Raw genomic sequence first — 21,510 nt, forward strand, 5'->3', positions numbered from 1 at the left:
AGCAACTCCCACCCAATTTTCTCCTGTATGTTGAGCATGGTGCCATATGGTAGAGAATATCCTTTGGGCAGCTGGGGTCAGCTGTCTCTTCACAGCTTCTTGTGCACCCCCAGCCTATTTGCTGGTGGGACAGTGTGAAAGGAGAAAAGACCCTGACTCTGCTCAGCAACAAAGAGATCTCTCTGTTAAACAACATTGTTTCTAGCGTAAAGCCAAAACACAACCCCATACTAGCTACTGTGAAGAAAGTTAACTCTCCCCCAGCCAAAACCAGCACAATCATCAACTTCAAGAATTTTAAGAGTCATTTCACTTAGTTTGTCTGGGGCCTGCCACCTTCTCTTACATTTGATCTCTTCAAGCAGTGTGATCAAGGGGAACTGAAGTAAAGGTAGAGCTTGCTTTATTAAGAATACTAAAACAAGAGAAAGAAATCCTCATTGCTCATGTTCCAATTTTCAGCAATCCAGCCCCACATTCACCTAGATCTGCCATTTTCAAGTCTCTTAATCAGCAGTAGTTTGTTACCAGCATTTAAGTACTTTAGGTTGATTACTCTAGAATCATGCTGGAGAGTAAATTAGGCTTCAAAAGCATACAGCAGGCATTATTTCTTCTTGCAAAAATAAGACTGTCTAGTATGTCTCTTTCTGTGTGTGCACTCTGGAAATTTAGTAGCAATGCAATTGTGCATCATTGGATGATGACAAGCATTGTTGTTTGTCACAGAGAATCTATAATCAGTCTGAAAAGAAAATACTTGAAACTTGAAATGGAAGACACGCTGTCAAGCAGTCATACAAACATGGATGCAATTTTAGACATCATTGCCAAAGAAGGATGCTCTAGCCTGCTAGATGAAGTCTTCATGGATTTAGAGGTTAGAACTTTTTTTACTCAAAAAAACCAACAAAACCAACCCAGAAGTATTTTGTACGGAAAAATCATTCAGGAGCAAAGTAGTTAAAGAAGCCTTTGGATTGATAAATGTACTTTATACATGACCTGTTAGCAAAATGTCAGTATTGTTCTTCACTGGTAGTTTGCATGTAGGAGTCTGAAAGGTTGCTTGATTTTATTTTCAAGGATTACTTCAGGTGGGTGCTTTGTATATAGTGAATATTTTCTGGCAGACTGTATTTAGTCTTATGTAGTTGAGCTTTAAGAATTATTTGGGAAACTAGTGCTGCTGTTGTCATCTTTGTACTGGTACCTATAATATAACACACCTATAACATAGTTAATTGACTCTAAGGGCAGGCCCTTTTTGACCATGTTTAAGAATTCTAGCTGATTGTCTAGAATCCCTCAGGGAGAAACAAACAATATATTGCTAAAAAGTTTGGAATATAGGGAGACTATAGAAAGGCAGGGTAATTAAGAGGAAAGACAAGAGCAAAGAAAGATGCTCTTAGGACTTCTTTGTTTATAATAATATTTTTAACTAATGTAAACACCTTGAATGACTCTTGTTAAGAAGGATGTGGGAGCTGTGTTTATTGTAAACTTGGATCTCTTAAGCAAAACCTTTATTTCCCATTAACTATGCTCATTGATTATTAGGGGTCAGTACTGGGACCAGTACTAGTCAATATATTCATCAATGACCTGAATGAGGGTACAGAGTGTACTGTCAGCAAGTTTGCTGATTACACAAAACTGTGTGGAGTTGCTGACACACCTGAGGGTTGTGCTGCCATTCAGCCAGACTTAGGCTGGAGATCTGGGCAGAGAGAAATTAAAGGAAGTTCAACAAGGGCAAGTGTAGAGTTTTGCACCTGGGAAAGAACAGCCCTAGGTATCAGTATAGATTGGGGACTGACCTGTTGGAGAGCAGTGAAGGAGAAAAGGACCTGGGGGTCCTAGTGGATGGAAGGTTGGCAATGAGCCACCAATGTGCTCTTGTGGCCAGGAAGGCCAATGCCATCCTGGGGTGTATTAGAAGGAGTTTAGTCTGTAGGTCAAGAGAGGTTCTCCCCCTCTACTCTGCCCTGGTAAGGCCACATCTGGAATACTGTGTCCAGTTCTAGGCCCCTCAGCTCAAGGACAGGGAACTGCCTGAAAAAGAGTCCAGCGCAGAGCCACAAAAATGATTAAGGGAGTGGAACATCTTCCTTATGAGGAGACAGTGAGGGAGCTGGGGCTCTTCAGCTTGGAGAAGAGGAGACTGAGAGTGACCTCCTTAATGTTTATAAATACGTAAAGGGTGAGTGCCAAGAGGATGGAGCCAGGCTCTTCTTGGTGATGCCCAATGACAGGACAAGAGGGAATGGGTGGAATTTGAGGCACAGGAAGTTCCATGTAAACAGGAGGAAGAAGGGGAGTTATTAAAGACCTGCCTGGATGTGTTCTTATGTGAGCTGGTATAGGTGATTCTGCTCTGGCAGGAGGGTTGGACTAGATGATCTTCCACCACCTAACATTCTGTGATTATGAGAAGATGCTCCATCTACTCTGACAACCATTCTTTCAAATTCATTAGCTTCAAACTTTGTGTCACTATTACAGTTTATAAAATACTGTGCTCTTATGTAAAGAATTTTTCCTCTGAGTTGAACAAAGCAAGATGGGTATGTAGATGTAGAGAATACTTTGGAAAAGGAGGAAAGCATATAGACCACCAAGTAGCCAAAAGCCATTCAAAAAATCAAGGATAAAGTTGTATTATTAAAGTAGTTTAAATGTGCTTCATACTTGGAATTGTCAGCACTTACACCAATTTTGTCCTTGGAACTTAATTTTTTTGTTTAGCATACACATCAGAGTAGAGAACAGAATGAAGAATTTTAGAGCACTTGTGAAAAAAAAGTTCATGTTAGTGCAGCTGGTTTGTGTACACCCAGTGCGTGAGTTGGGGTAGCATTCTGTGGCAACTGTCAATTCTGACAGCTGATCATGTAATTTTCCTGTGCTAACTGCATACTCCTTCTGAAGGAGTGTGGTTTAGAAAAGTATGACACCTAAAATTGCCACATGTTGTGGTTTTGGTGTTGTGTCGTGTTTTGTTTTGGGTTTGGTTTTTTTTTTTGGTGTAACTGCACTCATATGGTGAAACTACCAAAAACCTGTTCTGATCAGTTGTTTGTTACCTTCTCAGCCACATCTCAATGAGTTGATGACAAAGAAGTGGTTGATGGGGTCTAATGCAGTAGGGACTATCTGTGTCACTGTGGAGGACTATTTCAATGACTTTGCGAGAATAAAAAAGCCTTACAAAAAGGTAGGTGCAAAATATTCCACCATACTTTGCTAATGTACTCTGAGTGCTTTGGAATTCCTGAACACCGAGTGGAATTCAGAATTGGAATACAGAAATTTGGAATTTACTCATTACTGGAAATGAAAAGATACTCAAAAATCATGTTGCAAAACTCCAAATCTCTGTGTTCTTATCTTTTTCTGTTCATAGTTATAGAATATTGTCAAAGATGGATCAGAGTTGTGGGATTCGGTCCAGAAAGTATGTTGCTAGGCTGGATTCTTGCTAGCTTGCGTTCTTCTGCCTCTCCTCAGGAGTTTGTAGTAAGATGAAATTAACTCTTCTGAAACTAGTTTTGCTGGCCTGTTACTACCTTTTTATAAATGCACATTCTGCAATTTCTAGTTTTACTATGTACAATGAGGGAAATTGGTGCCATAAGGTTTAACAAATGCATAACCCACGTTTAAAGAGTGCTGTCGCTTAAATACTATGTGCTAGCTCAAGTTGTCTTTTTTGTTTTGTTTTCCTGTGGCCTGTCAAAAGATAACTGGATCTCTTTATTTACCTTTTAATATTTAGTCTTATCGTAATTGGTTTTATCCTTTTATTGAAACAGTCAGTTTTGTGTAGTTAACATAGCATATCTTCAAGGGTTCCCTAACATTTAGGAAATAGTTTAAGCTAACAAGATCAGGATCTAGGTGACGTCTTTGTACCAACCTATATGAAGTACTTAAATACAGTCTCAAAATCATGTGCTTACTTTTTCTTGCCTTAACTCTTAAAAAGATAGAGGAGATTGCTCAAAGCTCCTCTGTTGACCTTTTAACCTTCATTATTTACAGGTTCTAGAGGTTTTGTCATGTAAATGAATAATCATAAAATTGTTTTGCTTGGGAAACCTCTGACCTAACACCACCATGGCCATTAAACCACGTCCCAAAGTCCCATGTCCACGTTTCTTGAGCACCTCCAGGGATAGCGATCCCACCACCTCCCTGGGCAACCTATTCCAAAGCCTGACCAGTCTTTCAATAAATAAATACCTATTTTCCACCCAGACAAAGTACACAAAAGGTTAGATTGGTCCTAGAATGAGTCTGTATCCATAGGACAGCTTGCTTTCTCAGATTTGGCTGTTAGAGGGAGCTAATAGTGCTTAGCATGAGTTTCTTTAAGTGCTAATAGTAATCCCTGCAATCACGTTTCATCCTGTAGGGTTTATTGCCACCTTCTGGAGAAGGTAAAAAGCACTTCTTTTTGGCATTCATCATACCTGGTATTCCACTGTCTCCCAGCATAAAAAAATCTGCCACACAAGCCAGCATATGTTCTGGCATGGCATGGAACATGCTTTTGTTTCCGTGGTTAGGGAAGGAATTTTTTTCTGATTTTAAAAGTCTTGGTTAGCCCTCTTTTGAAAAGCCAATTTTTAGAAGCTTCACAAACCTGCAAAAAGACTATAGCCCCGTGGGAAGGACCCTCTTCTGGAACAGGGGGTGGATCTGGATCTTAGTCTGTGGTAGGTTGAAATTTCCCCCCAGTATAAACTTGCCAGGTGCGCTCAGTGGGAGCAAATGAAGCTATATTTACAAGCAAAATTACAATCTAGAAATAGGGAATGCAATGAATGTGTACAAAAGATGCAATATTTACATATATTTGCAATTTATAAACCACACAAGAACCCCCCCCGGACAAAACCAGTGGGGTTACCAACAGCTTCCCCCTCCCTGCTCCCTTCCCCCTCCCTATACAAGGTAACAGAGAGAGAGGAGCAAAGAGTAGCTTTTTAGTACTTAGCCACAACTAACACCAGCTAGTATTTGCTAGAGCGAGGAAGATGAAAAGAGAGTTAGTTTACACAATGAACATTGAAAGTTTGTGACTGCCTGTGATGAAGGTTTTCTTCTTAATTTTAAGTAACTTTGCCACCATTCTTAGGAAGCAAAAAACAACCCCGACACCTAAGGATTTGTGGAATCCTTACACTGGAGTTGAAAAAACATGTGAAGGTTTTGTTTGTGTGTGTGTTTTGTTTTGTTATTTCCAAACCTTAGCATTCCTCTTACATCAATACCAGGTGCTTCATTTAGTCACCAGTAGCTATTTCCTATAAAAAGACAAGTTCACGACAGCAAGTTGGTCAAGGAAGATCTGAGAAAGTGATTGCTGCTGGCTCCCCAGGCTTCCTTTCAGTCTCAACCTAGAGCACAGATAATGTAAGCTAGATTTGCAGTGCTTTATGCAGTGTTCTGGGGTTCTCTAGCAGAAGTCTGTCTGATGGCTAGTCATTCCTTGGCCAGATAGAAAGAGCAAGGCTGCAAGGCCAAGCACAAGTCTGTTCTAAAGAGATACGAATTATTCATTTCATGTTTGTTTTCCTGTCTTCGTCGCTCCTCAAAAATAATTCAGGCATCATTTTGTTGTTTCCCTTTCTTGTAATTGGCACATACTTTCCAGCAGGGAAGGACAGACTTTCATTTGTTAGCTTTGTGAAACCTGAATGTAGTATTAGCAAAAACTGTATGCTGGTGATGAAGTGCAAATACTCATTTCAAAGCCTACTAATTGTTCAAAGACTGCAAATAATGGCTGCATTTGCAGGTATCACTGCCATAGTCCAGCATCTTTTTCTTTTCTTTCAGACAATGACTATTGAGGCCCATCGCAGAGTGGTGGTGGAATACATCAGAGCAATCATGTTAAAACGTATCTCTTTCAAGAATGCAGAAGAGAGAAAAGAGGGTGCAGAAAAAATGATCAAAGAAGCAGAACAGTTCAGATTTCTGTTTAAGAAGCTTGCAGCTGTAAGTGCTTGCTTTGGGTAATGCTGTTAGGTTGATAATTTAGAATAAACCACAAGTTTACTGCTTGGGGAAAATGGCTAGATTTAGATCTTTGTGTCTCCAAAATGTTGGGTGACTTTTGAGTGTCAAGGATGCCAGCTGACATAGAGGCCGTTGCTGAACACAACAGCGGATGAAGTTCCTGAGTGCTAGTTTCTACTGCTTTGTGTTTATACAGCTCTCTGCAGCTGAGTATTTGAATGGCCTTACACAGATAGGTACCCTGAATTCATGGTAGTAAGTGAACAAAATAAACCAGTTGTTTGTTTAAAATTAAAAAGTTAAACAATCGGGCTTTGCCCTTTCTTTCAGGTAGGAAAAGTAATACTGCCTCAGCAATGACTTATTACCTAAGTAGCATGCAGTTTATTTATTGAGAATTAATAAGACAAGTACGTTGTCCCCATTTGAAGTGCAATGGAAATAGAAAATCCAGGCCAGAACCAGTATTTGAGAAACATTGTACAAGATAAGCCTAAAATGAATAATGACTTTATTTTTTTTAAACTACATAAGGAGGAGGAATCTGCCATAAAGTTCCCAGGGCCAGCAGATGACGAAATGCAAAAAGAATTCAGAGAAAGAGAAGGGCTGAAAAGCTGGGAGAGGGGGAAGGGGTAGTGTTCATCTCTGCTCACTGTGGAAGATGGAGCCCTTCATTGTGTAGGATTCATTGTAAGGTCTGTTTCAGATTAAGGCATTGGTAGAAAGTTATGTAATACATGAAATGAACAATACCAGATTGGCAGGACCAGATGACCTGGAATCAAGAGCACTAATAAAGTCCAGAGATTAAGTAGGTATTACAGTTCAGTTGATCAGTTGCTGAAAGCTGCCCTGGTGGCCAGCTTAGAGGGAAGCTAATGTAGGGCGAGTTTTTAAGTAATGTTTTGGAAGAGATCTGGCTTTCAGATCAGTTATTCCTAAAGTCTATTCTGGCAAATGAGGAAGAGTCAGGCTAGAATGCATCACCTTGTGGATAAATGTGACATAGTTTGTAAGATGGGACTTTCTTTCTTTTCTGATGTTGTGAGGGTAGGTCTCTGGATGAATAAGAACATGTAAAGAGAGGCTTATGGCAATTCAGAATGTGTTGTTTTCTTAATGTCTGAAACATCAGCTCTTTGAGGAACTCAGGATTGCTGTTGGAAAAAATACTAATTAAAGGATTGTTTATAGATGTCAGGAGGACTTCTTAAGCTTTAAGAATTTTTCTCTTACTTTTCATCTTTCAGGGCTCTGGAGAGGACACTGAAGGACTCTGTGACATCATTGAAGCCATTGCAGAGGTTATCAAGCTAACAGATCCCTCACTGCTCTATCTGGAAGTTTCAACTTTAGTCAGTAAATACCCAGATATCAGGTAATTCTCTTGGCCCTCAGAGTTAAAACACCGATAAATAATATCATAGTTTCTTTGTAGCCTTGGGTGAATTTGAAAACAATGTGTAAATGTGTTCATAATTGTCATATTTTAGAAGGTAGCCGCTTTAAGTGTTACTTTTCATAAGAAATGCATGTCAGCTGGACTTGGGAGGGGTATATGTACTTAAATACTCAGTGGTATAGCAAAGGACTAATGAAAATACTTCTGTGTTTTGGAAGGATAAAATGTTTTAGTGTCCTAAGAGCAGCCAAAATAGTGTTTTATGTTGAGCTTCAAAATCCGGTTCCAACTAGATATGAATAAGAATTAAAATACATGCTGAAACTGAGTGAAAGGATTGCCAGCTGAGTGATATTTCTGACAAAATCTTACTTGTGCAGAGTTTCCTACTAATGCCAGTTTCACATTTTCTGTTGGCAGGGATGACCACATTGCAGCTTTGCTGACAGTGAGAGGTGATGCCAGCAGAGATATGAAGCAGACTATCATTGAGACTTTGGATCAAGGTCCAAGCCAACCAAATCCAAACTATGTGCCAATTTTTAAAGAAATTACAGTTCCTACTCTAACTGTGCCAAAACTTCTTAAGTAACTGAGAGTTCTGTGTGCCATTACTGGTCTAGGATCAACAGAAATATCTGTGGGCAAATTTGGCAGTGCTGTTTCCAGTAAAGTTCAATATACACTGATCCTTGCTAGGCGTGTTTCTTTCTAAAGACTTAGATGTGGGAAAATGTAATCAGATTTCTGAAAGGATAGATGTGAAGGTCATGTTTGAAGAATGAAGCTTCTGCTGGCTGGGGGTGCTTTTTGGTGACCTGTTTGTTACAGCATTTTTTGCTGTCAGCAAGTACATTTTTCCCATGGAGTATGTTTGCACAAGGCACTGCAATGCTGTATGTTTATACCCAAAACAAGAGAGCTGTATAATTGCCAGATATACTAACATACATTGCTTACAATACCTTTAGACCTGTCTTGATATCATAGAAGCACAAAGTGGTTCAGGTTGGAAAGGACCTTTGAACACCAAGTCCAACACCCAGTGTTGCATAGGGTTTCTACCATCCACATACTCCACACCTCTGGACTTCGGCAGGAATCATGAACCTAGGGATTGAAAATCTCCATCTGTGTATGCACTGCATTGAGCATTTATTAACATCCTCAGTCCACTTTCACATTATATTTTGTGTATGTACTTACTTGAGTGTAAAATAGTTTATTGCAGAAAACTTAATTATTAAATCAGTTTCCTGAAAGGGACTGAATTAAATTGCTACCATGCAATTTGATTATGGGGTGAATAAAGACACATGAGGTACAACTTTCTTTATTGATTTAGTAAAAGAGCACATAAAGCACCACATGTTCAGTTAAACCACGGCTATCTTCAGCTATGTATTCTTTGCATCCTTATAAATTTACAGTAGATTTAAACTTCTTTTGTTGTTTGAAGTGTGAATAAACTCTGGATTATTAATAGTTTTCTGGAAATTTGAGATACTGTTTTTTATTTTCAGATCAATGCATGAACCTAATTTCCAGTGTTATCTGCTCAAAGTATAAAGTATTACTAGAAGATTATGAATTTAAAACGTGATGAAGTGTCCTTCAGTGAAGCCATTCTTGGTTTGTGCTTAGATCTGGTGCCATTCCACAGCTCTTGCTGACTCCAGAAGAGGTATATGCAAGGTCAGCAGTTTGAACAAGGATAAAGCAGCAATGGTGGCTTTTGCATTGACAGATGCAGTGTCCCCCAAAGGGTAAGGACAGTTCAGTAGAGCGTTAAATCCACATCATTGTACCTGAGGTGTTTAGTGCGGTCTGGAGGCGCTCCAGGTCGCATGGGACCTTACAATGTTCCTAGAAATTGCAGGTAAGGGGAGGGGAATTAGGCAGATGTTATTAATGACAAAGCCAATTAAAGTCGATTAAATGCAATTTTAATTTGAAAAGAGCAATTTTAAGGCAATAAGGGACAAGCAAACAGCGCTGGGTGCAGCAACGCACACTAAACACAATCTAATTCCCCTTTAAAGATTCTATTCTTAATACATATGCATATTAAGGTGGGTTTATTTAAATTAGTTCATCCTTCTGGTGGTCTTTCAATGATCCAGTCCTTTGGTCAGCACCTGCTGGTGGGTTGCGTGCTGAGTCGTTGTGGTTGTATCTATTTTAGCTCTGTTGTTACAATCAGTATGTTTCCCAAGGATGGGTTGCACATAGAATCTTGTAATTACTTGTCAGTTCTCACAACTGTCTCTTCTGTTCACATCTTCTGTCGTCATCTCTCCTCCTTTCCCATCCTTGAACAACTTATTGTTTCATAGTCTCATTTTTATTCCAACTATTAGCTGTGAGTTCCTAACATTTCACTAAGGCCTTGGTATACATATGTTAAAACAAATCAAATTGATAAACAACAGGTTATAATAAAACCTAAAATCTGACTCTATATTAAAGCAAATCAAATTAATCATAAACAACTGGTTATAATAAAGCCTAAAAAAAATCTTACTCTAGTTACATATGTCAGTTCCCAGTGTCTGATCCCTTGTTTCACCATTCATGCTCCTGCTTTAAGTTTTAATTAAAATCATCTAATTGACACGAATTATCACTCCATTCATCACAGCACATTTTTTGAGGGTTGTGTGCACGTTGTCCAAAGGACTCGATTAATCGGGTTTTGTTCCTTCCTATGCCCCCTTTCTTACTCTGCAGCAATAACCTTCTATCTCTTGGATGTTAAACAATTTCCCTTGCATGACAAGTGGTCTCCCCTGAATGGTGGGGGATCCTTAAACCTCTCCTGCCTGCAGGGAGCGGTCACAGCGTGGGCACGGTGGATGACGGCTTGTGGGGGGCAGCGTCATCAACTCGTGAGCGCGGATCCATGTCCGTTGAGTCACAGCCACCTGCCCTGGGTATTGACCGCAGCGCGCTCTGCAGCGGGCCGTTACCGCTGCCTCCGCCCGCTGTCCGCCAGCCGCTGCCTCGCCCTCCCTCAGGCGTCCCGAGGAGTTCCCATTGGGAAACAACAGTGCTCACCACCCGCCGTGCCTGCTGAGGCGGGGGAAAGGCTCGCCTCCTGCCGGCCCCGCCCTGCAGCCGTCGCCGTGGCAGCGGGCGGGCGGCGCAGCTGCCCCTCTCGGGATTCCCCGGGGCGGGGCCGGCGCGCCCGGCCGGCTCACTGACGTCACGGGCCGCGCTGCGTCAGGCTGTCGGTGCCGGAAGCGTGGGGAGGAAGGACCGAGCTGCCCGGCGGCTCGGCGGAGGGGCCATGGCAGCGGGGTATCAGTACAGGCCCAACGGCGGCGGCGGCGCCGCTCTGCCCGATCCCTCCTTCCTGTGGAACGTCTTCCAGAGGTGAGGCTGCCGCCGCGGTCCGCTCCCCGCCCCCGGGGCTCCTGGCGTGGCGACTAATCGCTGTGGGGCGGGGGCTGCGGGTCTCCTTGCGCCGAGCCGCGCTGTGCCGAGGCACACCCTTCCCGCCGAACCGGGCCTGGCTCGGGCCGCAGTGCCGAGGCCTGCCGGGCGGCCGGGCCGCGCCCTGCCGGGTCTGCCGCTGCCTGAAACGACACCGGGAGGGAGCTGGCGTTGGGAGGTGCCCGGACACGGTTAGGTACGGTGAGTCCGTCACCGGCCCTAGGAGCTAATGCGGGATTTGTCTGGCTTGGGCCTGTCAGAGCGGACAAGCGTCGCGGTTGTAGGAATGAAACCATTCCTGTAGGAGGGATCCAAGGGGGAGCTTTAAGAAAGCCTTGAGGAGAAGTACATCTGTGATTTAGAGCAAGGGACGGAGAACTAATGGAAGTGAGACGGTAACCTTGAAAATGCTGCAGTCGTTTTTGACCTGAGGATCCAGAAATTGCTGTAAAGTCTGGAGGATCAGTGTAGCAGTACAGGAAGGCTTGCAAAAGGGAATCTGATAAATGCTTAATGGAAAACTTAAGAACAGCCAACAACTATTCTCAATACATTTGTGGCAGGAATGCAGGGGAGTTAGCAAGTCCTTGTTAAAAAGCACACTGTTGGGAAGTCGTAAAGAAGCTATAGAAGCTTCACACTTGTATCACATCCAGGAAACCAGGGAGGTTCCTATGTTGGATCTATTTTTATGGTAGGTGTGTCAGAGGACCCATCCTGACTGAAATGACAGCAAGAAGAGGTCAGGGGGTAGACAAACAGTAATGAGTTGCTAAAACTGGTTAGTATTTGCTTAGTAACTCACAAGTGACTCAGAAATGTGGCATCTTACTCGGCTTTTCACGAAGCCTCTTCATCTAAGAACTGGGAGGCACATATGATACTGTTGCTTTTTTTTAAACAGTCCAGAAAGGAGCAAATCAACAGTTTCACTTCTGCACCAGGCAAACCAGCACAGACCATTTAAATAATGTAGCTGGTCAGGACACTTTTATGAATTCTACTGAAAATACTACTCTCTATATGTCCTGGAATATGTTTGATAAGGCTTGGGTATGGATATGCTGGCTGGTGCAATTGATACAAACTGTATAGTTTCCAAAAAGACTGAGGCCTTTAAGGAAGTCCAGGATACAAGAAATGAAAGGGAAGGTCCTTTGGTGGAGTGTGTGGTCATCCGCCACACTGACAGTCACTGACAATATGTTCAGGAGCACCTGGAGGAAAAGAAGGTGAATGGTCAGGTGAAGGTTGCTGGTGACACTGATTCCTGGATTAAGTGAGGCCTATGAATACTTGCAGGAGCACTTTGTAGTCCTGAAGGACTGGGTCACCTGTCATGGCCAGATCATAGTTGCTGCGTGATGGTCAGATGAAATCCAGAGTAGATACCTGATGGCCATGAGGAAGACCTACTTTCATTTTATATACAAAATGATGCAAAATTAATGCACTCAAAGCTGACTGGTGGTGCTCAGGAGTAAGGTAAGTAGGTCGTGATGCATTTTTGTGAAAATACCATCTTAGCACTTAGTAGCAGCTCCTAGAAGGTAAAAAATGTTCAGAATACCTAGAGGAGAAAGGGAGAGTAAAAAAGAAGAGTATCTCTCTCTTTTTTAATTGTTGTCTATGCAATTTATGCTTGCAATTTGAATGTTGCCCACAGTTTATGCCAGTTTTGAGGTGGGTATGTCATCCAGGAGAATGTACTGAAAAGAATGTACTAAAGGAAGCAGAACTCAGCCTCTGCAGAGGTATCAGCTGAGCAGGACTCAGCCTGGAATGGTAGCAACAGAGGGGAAATAGAAGCTGTCAGAGTCAAGGGGAAGGTCCTTGTATAAAATGTAAGTCACCACCACTGCAGGTATCCTTCTAAAGAAGGTATGATCCTGCTTTATTTGGGTAGAAGATACTTAATTTTGGGATAGAACTCCATTCCTCAAAGAGACTGTGAAGGCTCAGTGGAAGCTGGCACCTGTCTGTGCTTTTTCACTTTTTCAATCCCTTTGCAAGGGGTCAGGGCCCCACAGTTGATTCTTTCAGTACTTCACACTGGTTACGTTAGTGCCTTTCTCTCCATTGCCAACACCTTGCTGAGAGACCCAGGTGCCAAACTTGGGCCTCCAGTTTGGTAGCCAAACAGCTAACTGCTGTGACATTGGGCACTTTGTGGATTTAACCAGCATGGTGTGTGCTGCAGCTCTTTTAAAAATAAGTAAATACAAATACTGTTGTTGTGTGGCTCATGCTCCTGACTGGTTTATTGTCAGTCTGTCTTTGTGTATGTCTTCACTCCAAAGGAAGTCTTGCAGTTTTCTCTGTAACTTTTCCATATTCCAGAATGTCTCATCAGGCTGAGTGAAGCATTTATTTTGCAGTAACTGTCAATGGGTTAGCAAGTGAAATGCAATTAGTGACTCTTCAGGAAAGAATAATCTTAACCTGGTGAGCAAGAACCAGAACACTGAAGCCTTCTATAAGTGCAGCAAGGTAATTTGAGCCATTGAAAGCTTACCAGTATTTTTTTTTCCCCAGGGTTGATAAAGATAGGAGTGGAATAATATCTGATAATGAGCTTCAGCAGGCATTATCCAATGGTAAGTCAGTACATGAGCAATGGAGGTAGTTCCTAGTAAACTTAATGTTGAATTTCATGTGAGAGTGCTTACTTGATGGTGTATTTCTTTGATTCTGTGGCATGGGAATGTTCCTACCACTGATTAAATACTACTTAATCTACATTAAAAGGCTGAGAGGAAAAAAAAAATGACAATTCCTAATTTTATTTGATTGATGTAATTTTATTATGGGTTTTTTTTGCTAATCCCATTGTTCCTGGGTGGCTTTTTTTAATTTCAAGGGAAGGTTTCTCAGTTTGGTGCCCATTAGTAATGATGCATTACACATTCCAATTGTAAACATTACTGATTTGTATTCTGGGAAATGAAGGCATGCAGGTCTTTTCATATTTCCTAGGAAGCAGAGCTGGGAAAAAAATAATCTGTGATTTACTTATTCCCCTCTCACATTTCTAAAGGTTTATTTTTTAGCCAGGGTGGGTGGGTAAACTGCACAGAGATCACCTGTTTACAACCAGACTTCTTACAGCACATAAAAACTTTTCTTGCAGTATGATGCAGGAATTGAAGATGCTTAGGTGGGTTTTTTTGCCTAATGAAGTTGAAAGGTGCTGTCTAGATCTAATACTAAACCTTTCTATTAGTCTGTTAGTTTCCTGTCATAATATTTAAAGAGTAACCAGGGTATGGTCAGATAAGGAAGCAAAATGAAAACCAAAAAAATTCCTCCAGTGGCCTATTTTTACTTTCCTCTGGTGACTTGGAATGGGCTGGGTTGTACTTTGTGGTGTGGGTTGGTTTTTTTCCCCACTTAAAAATCTGAAGAAGTGCACATTGAAGCTGTTTGTGCATCTCTGAGTCCATATCAAGCTCCTCTTCTCCCAAGGTTTAATTCTTTCATCCCTCCTGTGCTTTGTGACTGAGAGCTTAAAGTGATGTGAGCTGCAGTGCACACAGGCTGAAAGGTTCCTTTTTGTCAGTAGTCACTTGACTTGAAATAAATTTGGATGGTTCTGTTAAGTTGTGGTCTTGTAGCTAAACTGGATTTACTGGAATATTTGTTTAATAATATACCTGATAAATTAAAAGCAATACATTGTAGCTGCTGCACCTGATGCATAACTAAAATATTAATTTGAATAACAACTTGAGCAGAAGCTCACTTAAGTCACTGTTTTCATTTAAGATCACAGTGTTGTTTATAACAGTGTGGGGAGCTGGCGTTATCCACGATCTGAAACTTCATATATATTAAATATTAAATGAGTGGATTTAAGGGTAGTAGAGAGTGATGACTATCTGAACTCTTTCCTTATTTACAGTGGAGATGAGGAGATTCAGTGCTTTGCAGTCATGAAGAATCTCCACCAAATTAATTCACTATTAGACAAAATATTTACAGAAGTGTGAGCTTCCTTCATTCTGAGACGTCCTAGGTCTCACACACCAAAGTCACTAGCACTGTATTATTTTCTGCTAGTGGATAGTTGTGCGTCACTGACCTGAAGTCTCACGTGGGCTACAAGAATGTTACGTGTTTATTTCTAAAACATTCCCAAAATTCACTCAGTGCTCATTAAAATGTAAGGTTCATTGTGGTTTTCACCATCATCTTTTCAACATGTCAAGTTTATGCAAGCAACAGTTTACTTATCTGAGGGGGACTGATCATCCCTTCCTATAGTTGTTTGCACAATGAAATGCTTCCTGCTTGGTTCTTTTATTTTCTTTGTGGTGCTGCCATGTAAAGTTTGTTATTAAGGTCAGGAGAGGGGAACAGTCTTTTACTGTTTGCTGGGAGAGGTTGAAATTGGTGTATTCCTTCATCACTGGAGCTGCTCTGGTTTCACTGTGCAGTGCCTCTTGAGTCTTGTGAAAATTTCAACATGGAATTCCAAACTGTGTGTTCCCTTTTTCTTTCTGTGTTGTTCAGAGTTACATGCTGGCACCCTGTTAATAATTGCATTATTTTTTACTTTTGTCAGGAGACATACAGCTCTTAAGGTACTGATGTTCTCTGTCTAAAATACTGCTTGAGCCTTTTCAGAGCAATTTTCACTCTCCTCTGCTTATGTTTCTCTGTATGTGCACAAATAGTCCTTCTGCTGCCTCTGTAGACTTATACTGATACAGTTCCCCTTCTATAGGAGGAATTCAGTGCCAGGTACAAGCACTACTTAGACCACTGCAGCTTGATCTTGCAAAGCAGCTGTTGCCTTCACAAAGCCTGCTTAATACCAGCACAGCCTTTCTAGGAGGTATTTGTGGTCAGCAAACCACATCATTGCAAATGCCTCTGCAGTACCCTTAGTCTTACTGGCTCCTTCATGGTCCTTGCACTCAGCCTCAGTGAATTTAATACGTGGTTCTTGGCCCCCCTTAGTACATTCACAAGCTCTAGAGAACTAGAGGTGAAATTCTAGATGAAGCACAGCATATCTCTTAATTTAAAACTTAATTCTCCTAACCAAGTGAGAACTATTCCAAAGTGACTAACTTGCCAAAATATTCAGAGAACTAGAAAGCTTCTCTTCAGATGCTTGCTGCTCAGGCCCCTTCAAGGAGCAACATTTCTTAGTCTGAAAATACTAATTGAAACTAACACTTTATTGATTTAGCAGGAGGCAAGATTTGTACTAAACTCAACTCTAAATTGCACTGTGGGGTTATGCCATGTTAGGAACCTGTTTTCACTTCTGTCAAAAACTAAATACCTTGGAGTAACCCACCTGTAAAACAGGAATTAGCAGATGGGTTTTTACTGAGGAATAGATCTGAGGCCTTGTTTAAGTTAAAACTCTTCTGCTTTTATCAGTAGAAAAAAGTGGGACTTGCATTTTGATCTTGCTTTTTGCCCAATTCCTGCTGACTACCTGGGATGAAAAAGTCCTTCTTAGTTCTTCCAAGGTTTGGGGTTTTAGAGGGTGTTTTTTTAGCTTGTTTGTTGTGGGTTTGATTGGGGGGGGGTTGGTTGTTTTGTTTGTGGGGTTTTTTGTGCAGCCTGGAAAATGCTTGGTCTAGGATATGTAAAGCATTGGTCTGACGTTTGAATGGTCAAAAACATCATCACCATGATGGTCTTAGGTTGATGGTTGGACTTGATGATCTTAGAGGTCCTTTCTAGCTGAAACAATTCTATGATTTTAGGATAATTACTTCAAAGCAGCTTTATTTTATAATCTGCTAGCTCTGTGTCATCTTGCTCCAAATTCACTGTTTTGTTAGTCAGACTTTGGGTGGCTTGCTCTTTTTCCTTCCAAACGTTACTTAGTATCAAGCAACTAAGTAATTTTTTCTTTTTCAGGCACCTGGACTCCATTTAATCCAGCAACAGTCAGGTCAATTCTTGGTGAGTGTAGATGTGTGATGTGAAATAGTCAAGGTACTGCTTTGTGATATCTTCAGGCAATTGAGAGCCTGATAAATTGCAGCACTGTTTGAGATAAATAAGTAGGTACAAATAGCACAGTACATATATCTATTTCTACTGTAATAATGCCTCTTTAAAGGTCTTCTGAACTAATTGGGCTGGAGTGTTAATGAGCTGGTCTTTCATGGTTAGATGGTACATTTCAATATGTATTTTTAACTGTTTTTTACTGCCCAGCTGCAAGAAGTTAAACTCAGATGTTTCCCCTGTTGAATAAATAACCTTAGTGTGCACACGTGTCAAAGTAGCCTGAGAAAATGTTGCTGTACAGCTGAATAGATACTAAATATAATTTGTGGGGGGGAGAAAGTGTCAGCTTAAATATTGTAAGACAGTGTATAGCTTGTCTTCATATCTAGTTTTTCCTGTCTTGTTTTAATCTTATGTTCTGCTCTATAAAGATGCAGCAGAAGCTTTACAATGTTTGAATTCTTCAGTATCCTAAAATAATTGCCAGTAATGTAGAAGGTGATGGTGGTATAGAAGGATAAAAATGCAAGCCTCCCCCAGATTTTCTGTCAGAAATCCAAGGACTAAATCTTTAGCTTTGTTTTTAGTAAGTATTCAGCAGCAGTCCGAGTTCCATCACTGTGCAGCATGCTCTTTGTGTAATCAGCAGGTCAGATGCAGATCAGTGCCCCAACACTTCTGGCTGTCAAGAGATGTTGTAGATATTTCAGGAGTCCTTGGAAAAGAACAGCCCCTCTCTCTATCACTGGATGATGAATCAAAGCCTTAATACTTTAAATCTGGAAATGAAAACCCAGGGGAAACATTTTGTGATTCATTGTAGCCCTGCTTTATCTTATCCTCCATTGGTGGACAGCTACTTGTGTTTTGGGGCACTGCTTTCCAAAACACCACTTGTATTTTAGCAGTTTCTTTTCTGTCTTCAGTACTTTACACAAAGCACTCTCGCTTCCTTCTTAAAATTACTAGCAGGACTTACTGATGAACAGTGAGTAAGGTTTTATGTGTTCCTTCTTGATTGCAGGCATGTTTGACAGAGAAAACAAAGGAGGTGTGAACTTCAATGAATTCACAGGAGTCTGGAAGTACATCTCAGACTGGCAGAATGTCTTTCGAACGTATGACAGAGACAATTCTGGCATGATTGACAAAAATGAACTAAAGCAAGCACTAACAGGTTTTGGTAATTCATTTGTAATTACAGTTTTTATGACTGGGGTATATCATCAGATGAGTCTCTCATTGTTAGGGCTGCACAGCTGTGACTAATGTGGCTGAAAATGCAGTTATCCTTTTGGGAACAAGGTACCTTTAAAGAAGTCCATGCCATGAGCAAGGTTTGAGCCTCCTCTGTTAATGGAAAAAATGAAACTGGATGTCTCAGTCCACCTATGGGATGCTTTCTGCCTCTCCTGCTAGAGGCTCTGAGGGCATTGCCAGTACTTCAGGTCAAGGTCTGAACTTAAGAAGGTACTTGATACAGCTTGCCAGCGTTTACAACAAAGCCAGCTGTCCATGCCGCAGCACCATTCTGATGGCAGAAGGAACTCTTATTTACTTAGCTTACAAAAAGTTGAGTTGCAGCCCTAAACAGTCTCCTCAACCAACTAGTCACTTTAACCAGTAATTATGTTTACTGTGACTCTGCTATTATTAAGCATGGGTTTTCCTGCATGTGTTAGAGTTTAATGTGGAAATGTTTGGCAAAAAAAAAAACATTCCCCAAGCCTTTACTGTTTTCTGGTTGTTTCACACACCTGCTACACAGCTGAGTTCTTTCAACAGACAGGCTGTGGGAACTGAAACCTGTTAAAGCATTTCTCTTTTCCAAGGTTACCGACTGTCTGATCAATTCTACGATATCCTGATTCGGAAATTTGACAGGCAAGGAAGAGGACAAGTTGCTTTTGATGACTTTATTCAGTGCTGTGTTGTTTTACAGGTAAGAAAGGAGATGTACTTTAATGTCAGTTGGGGGGAAAAAAAAAATCACCTTAAAACTTCTATGGTTCTCAGTTTAGTTATAATATTGGATCCAGAACTTGCTTATAAATAAACCATTTGAATAAAGCATACAAGGAGTAATAGAATAGAATAGACCAGGTTGGAAGAGACCTTCAAGATCATCACGTCCAACCTATCAACTAATCCAACACCACCTAATCAACTAACCCATGGCACCAAGCACCCTATCAAGTCTCCTCCTGAACACCTCCAGTGATGGTGACTCCACCACCTCCCCAGGCAGCCCATTCCGATGGGCAATCACTCTCTCTGTGTAGAACTTCTTCCTAACATCCAGCCTAAACCTCCCTTTGTGCAGTTTGAACTGTGTCCTCTTGTTCTGGTGCTGGTTGCCTGGGAGAAGAGAAAATCCTCCACCTGTCTACAACCTTCCTTAAGGTGGTTGTAGAGAGCAATAAGGTCACCCCTGAGTCTCTTCCAGGCTAAGCAACCCCAGCTCCCTCAGCCTCTCCTCACAGGGCTTGTGCTCCAAACCCCTCACCAACTTTGTTGCCCTTCTGTGGACTTGTTCCAGCAAGTCAACATCCTTCCTAAACTGAGGGGCCCAGAACTGGACACAGTACTCAAGGTGTGGCCTAACCAGTGCAGTGCACAGGAGGAGAATCACCTCCCTTCATTTATTGCTCTTCATTTGTTATCCCTGGCATCACAAACTTGATAGTTGGGTTGTTTTTTTTTAACCTCTTAACTAATTTTATATGGGCATAAAATAATTTTATGGGGCACAAAGAAATTAAAGTAGCCTTGGAAAGGAAAGGAAAACACTTAACACTATTTCCACCAGTTTAATACTCCCTCTGGATTTTGAGTGTTAAAATTGGAGTGTGTTGTGTCCTGTGGTGCCCATAATTCTTATAACCTGAATTTTGAGGGCTTTGTGTATCTCTGTGTTTAAGGCTCTGACTAAAAGGAATTTGACCACACAGCTGAATTACTTGTCACTGTTGTTCCTGCAGGGACAGTAGTAGTACGTAAGATCTTGTTGACAGATTCCACACCTTGTTGCTTAAGGTTTTCCAACTGTATCTCACTTTTCTGAAATGTATGCAAGATTTTGGAGAAAAGTTGAATTTCAGCAGGATAGGGAAAAAAGGTTGCTGCTCTTACACGGGTCAGCAATTGCAACAGTATCCTAAGATACTTTCTGATAGGCAACATGAAGAGAAAGCAATGCCCTGTAACAGTAGTATCCAGTATTTGCATACAGGTGTTCTGTTCTTCTCCTCCTAGCTTTATGCCTGTACCCATCAGTCCATTGAAACATCAGTTGCTTTTATATTAATTTGTAATATAAGCCAATTATACCTGGCTCTAAACTTAAACTCTGGTAAACAGAGCTTTGAAATGGAGTATCACTCAGCTGGTGTCAGTGGAACCATGGTGGGTATTTTGGTCCACTCTCCTCACTGCTCCCTACTGCCTGGCACAGAGACAAGTTGGACACTAATGCCACAAAGCATATTTGGCTAGAAGATGAGAAATGGACAAGGTACTCGTTGGCTTCTGTCTCTAGATAACTCACAAATGTCTCACAGAATTGTACATTGCTTCTTCCCCCCACCCACCAAGGCCAGTTATAAAAAGCTGTCTGGTCTATACAGAAGTGTCTCAATAGCCTTAGTTACTGCCTCACAGGCTGTTTTATACTCAGATCTGCTGCACTGCTCAGGCATGAGACGTGCACAAGATGGTCAAGTGTCTGCAGAGGGGAAGAACAGAAGGTCTTAATAAAAATCAAAGTGGAAAGGGAAGTTGCACAGCAGTCTGAACTTCCCTGATGTACAAAAACGTGTGGGTTTTTTTTTCCCCCTTTCCAGAGGCTGACTGATGTGTTTCGGCGGTACGACACTGATCAGGATGGCTGGATTCAGGTGTCCTATGAGCAGTATCTTTCCATGGTCTTCAGCATTGTATGACACTGATAACTAGAAACTGCACACTGGCTATAGAGACTGGAGTTGCCAAATCATCATGTGCTGAATAAGATTATTGATGTATCATAATGGATCTAATCTCACATTCTTAAATTTTGTATGTTGGTCATCACCTTCGGAATCTGTACTTGAGTTGGGTTTTATTTTGTATTACTGTACAGTATGACCATCTCTGCTTACTGTAGTACAGAAAGCACACAATCTAGATTTAACTGGTGCAATGTCAACCTTAACCTTCTTCCACATATCCTGCATGGGAAAAATGATTCCTTAGAAATGCCAAATTAAAATACTGCTTGTTAGTTTGTAAGAGAATGGAAAGTCAGAAGTTGCACAACATGTTTTGCATGTGCCTTACTTTTATAAGAGTTTAATGTATTAATTTTTAATACAGAATTTAAAACTTAGTAAAAATATTAAATCAACTTTCACTCTCTGTCACTTTTTTACTGCTTTTGGTAAGGGCGGGGAGCAGTTTAATTTCTGTATTCTTGTTTTGTATGGTTCATGGGTCCCTCCCACTTCACAGTGATGGCCATTTTGCCTTGCCTTATGAGTTTATTTTCTAGCTGTCTCTTCCTTTCAGGGTCTTCCTTGGGATACTTCCTTGGGAACTTAACACCTCTGTCCAGTATCACATCTTCCTCAGTGAGTTCCCCACAGAACTATGCTGTATCTAACTGCTCTGTATCTATAGTT

The 21,510-nt window shown here is 41.2% G+C and overlaps 2 protein-coding genes across 3 annotated transcripts in view; both read left to right on the plus strand.

Moving 5' to 3' along the window:
- Window positions 1–8,459, plus strand: part of EXOC3 (exocyst complex component 3) — a 28,834-nt gene extending 20,375 nt beyond the window's left edge. For both annotated transcript variants that reach the window (XM_054164218.1, XM_054164217.1), the window contains exons 9-13: window positions 730–880; window positions 3,098–3,220; window positions 5,851–6,012; window positions 7,287–7,414; window positions 7,859–8,459. In XM_054164218.1, the coding sequence (XP_054020193.1) occupies window positions 730–880; window positions 3,098–3,220; window positions 5,851–6,012; window positions 7,287–7,414; window positions 7,859–8,030 (736 nt within the window). In that variant the 3' untranslated portion in view covers window positions 8,031–8,459. The remainder of the gene's footprint in view (window positions 1–729; window positions 881–3,097; window positions 3,221–5,850; window positions 6,013–7,286; window positions 7,415–7,858) is intronic.
- A 2,200-nt stretch (window positions 8,460–10,659) lies between these two features.
- Window positions 10,660–21,238, plus strand: PDCD6 (programmed cell death 6). Its single transcript, XM_054164348.1, has 6 exons — window positions 10,660–10,813; window positions 13,409–13,470; window positions 16,757–16,801; window positions 17,877–18,035; window positions 18,685–18,794; window positions 20,695–21,238. The coding sequence occupies exons 1-6, from the start codon at window positions 10,728–10,730 to the stop codon at window positions 20,791–20,793; spliced, it is 561 nt and encodes a 186-aa protein (XP_054020323.1). The 5' UTR covers window positions 10,660–10,727; the 3' UTR covers window positions 20,794–21,238.
- Window positions 21,239–21,510: the final 272 nt, after the last annotated feature.

Source organism: Dryobates pubescens, chromosome 9 (genome assembly GCF_014839835.1).
Source record: "Dryobates pubescens isolate bDryPub1 chromosome 9, bDryPub1.pri, whole genome shotgun sequence".
Classification (NCBI taxonomy): Eukaryota; Metazoa; Chordata; class Aves; order Piciformes; family Picidae; genus Dryobates; species Dryobates pubescens.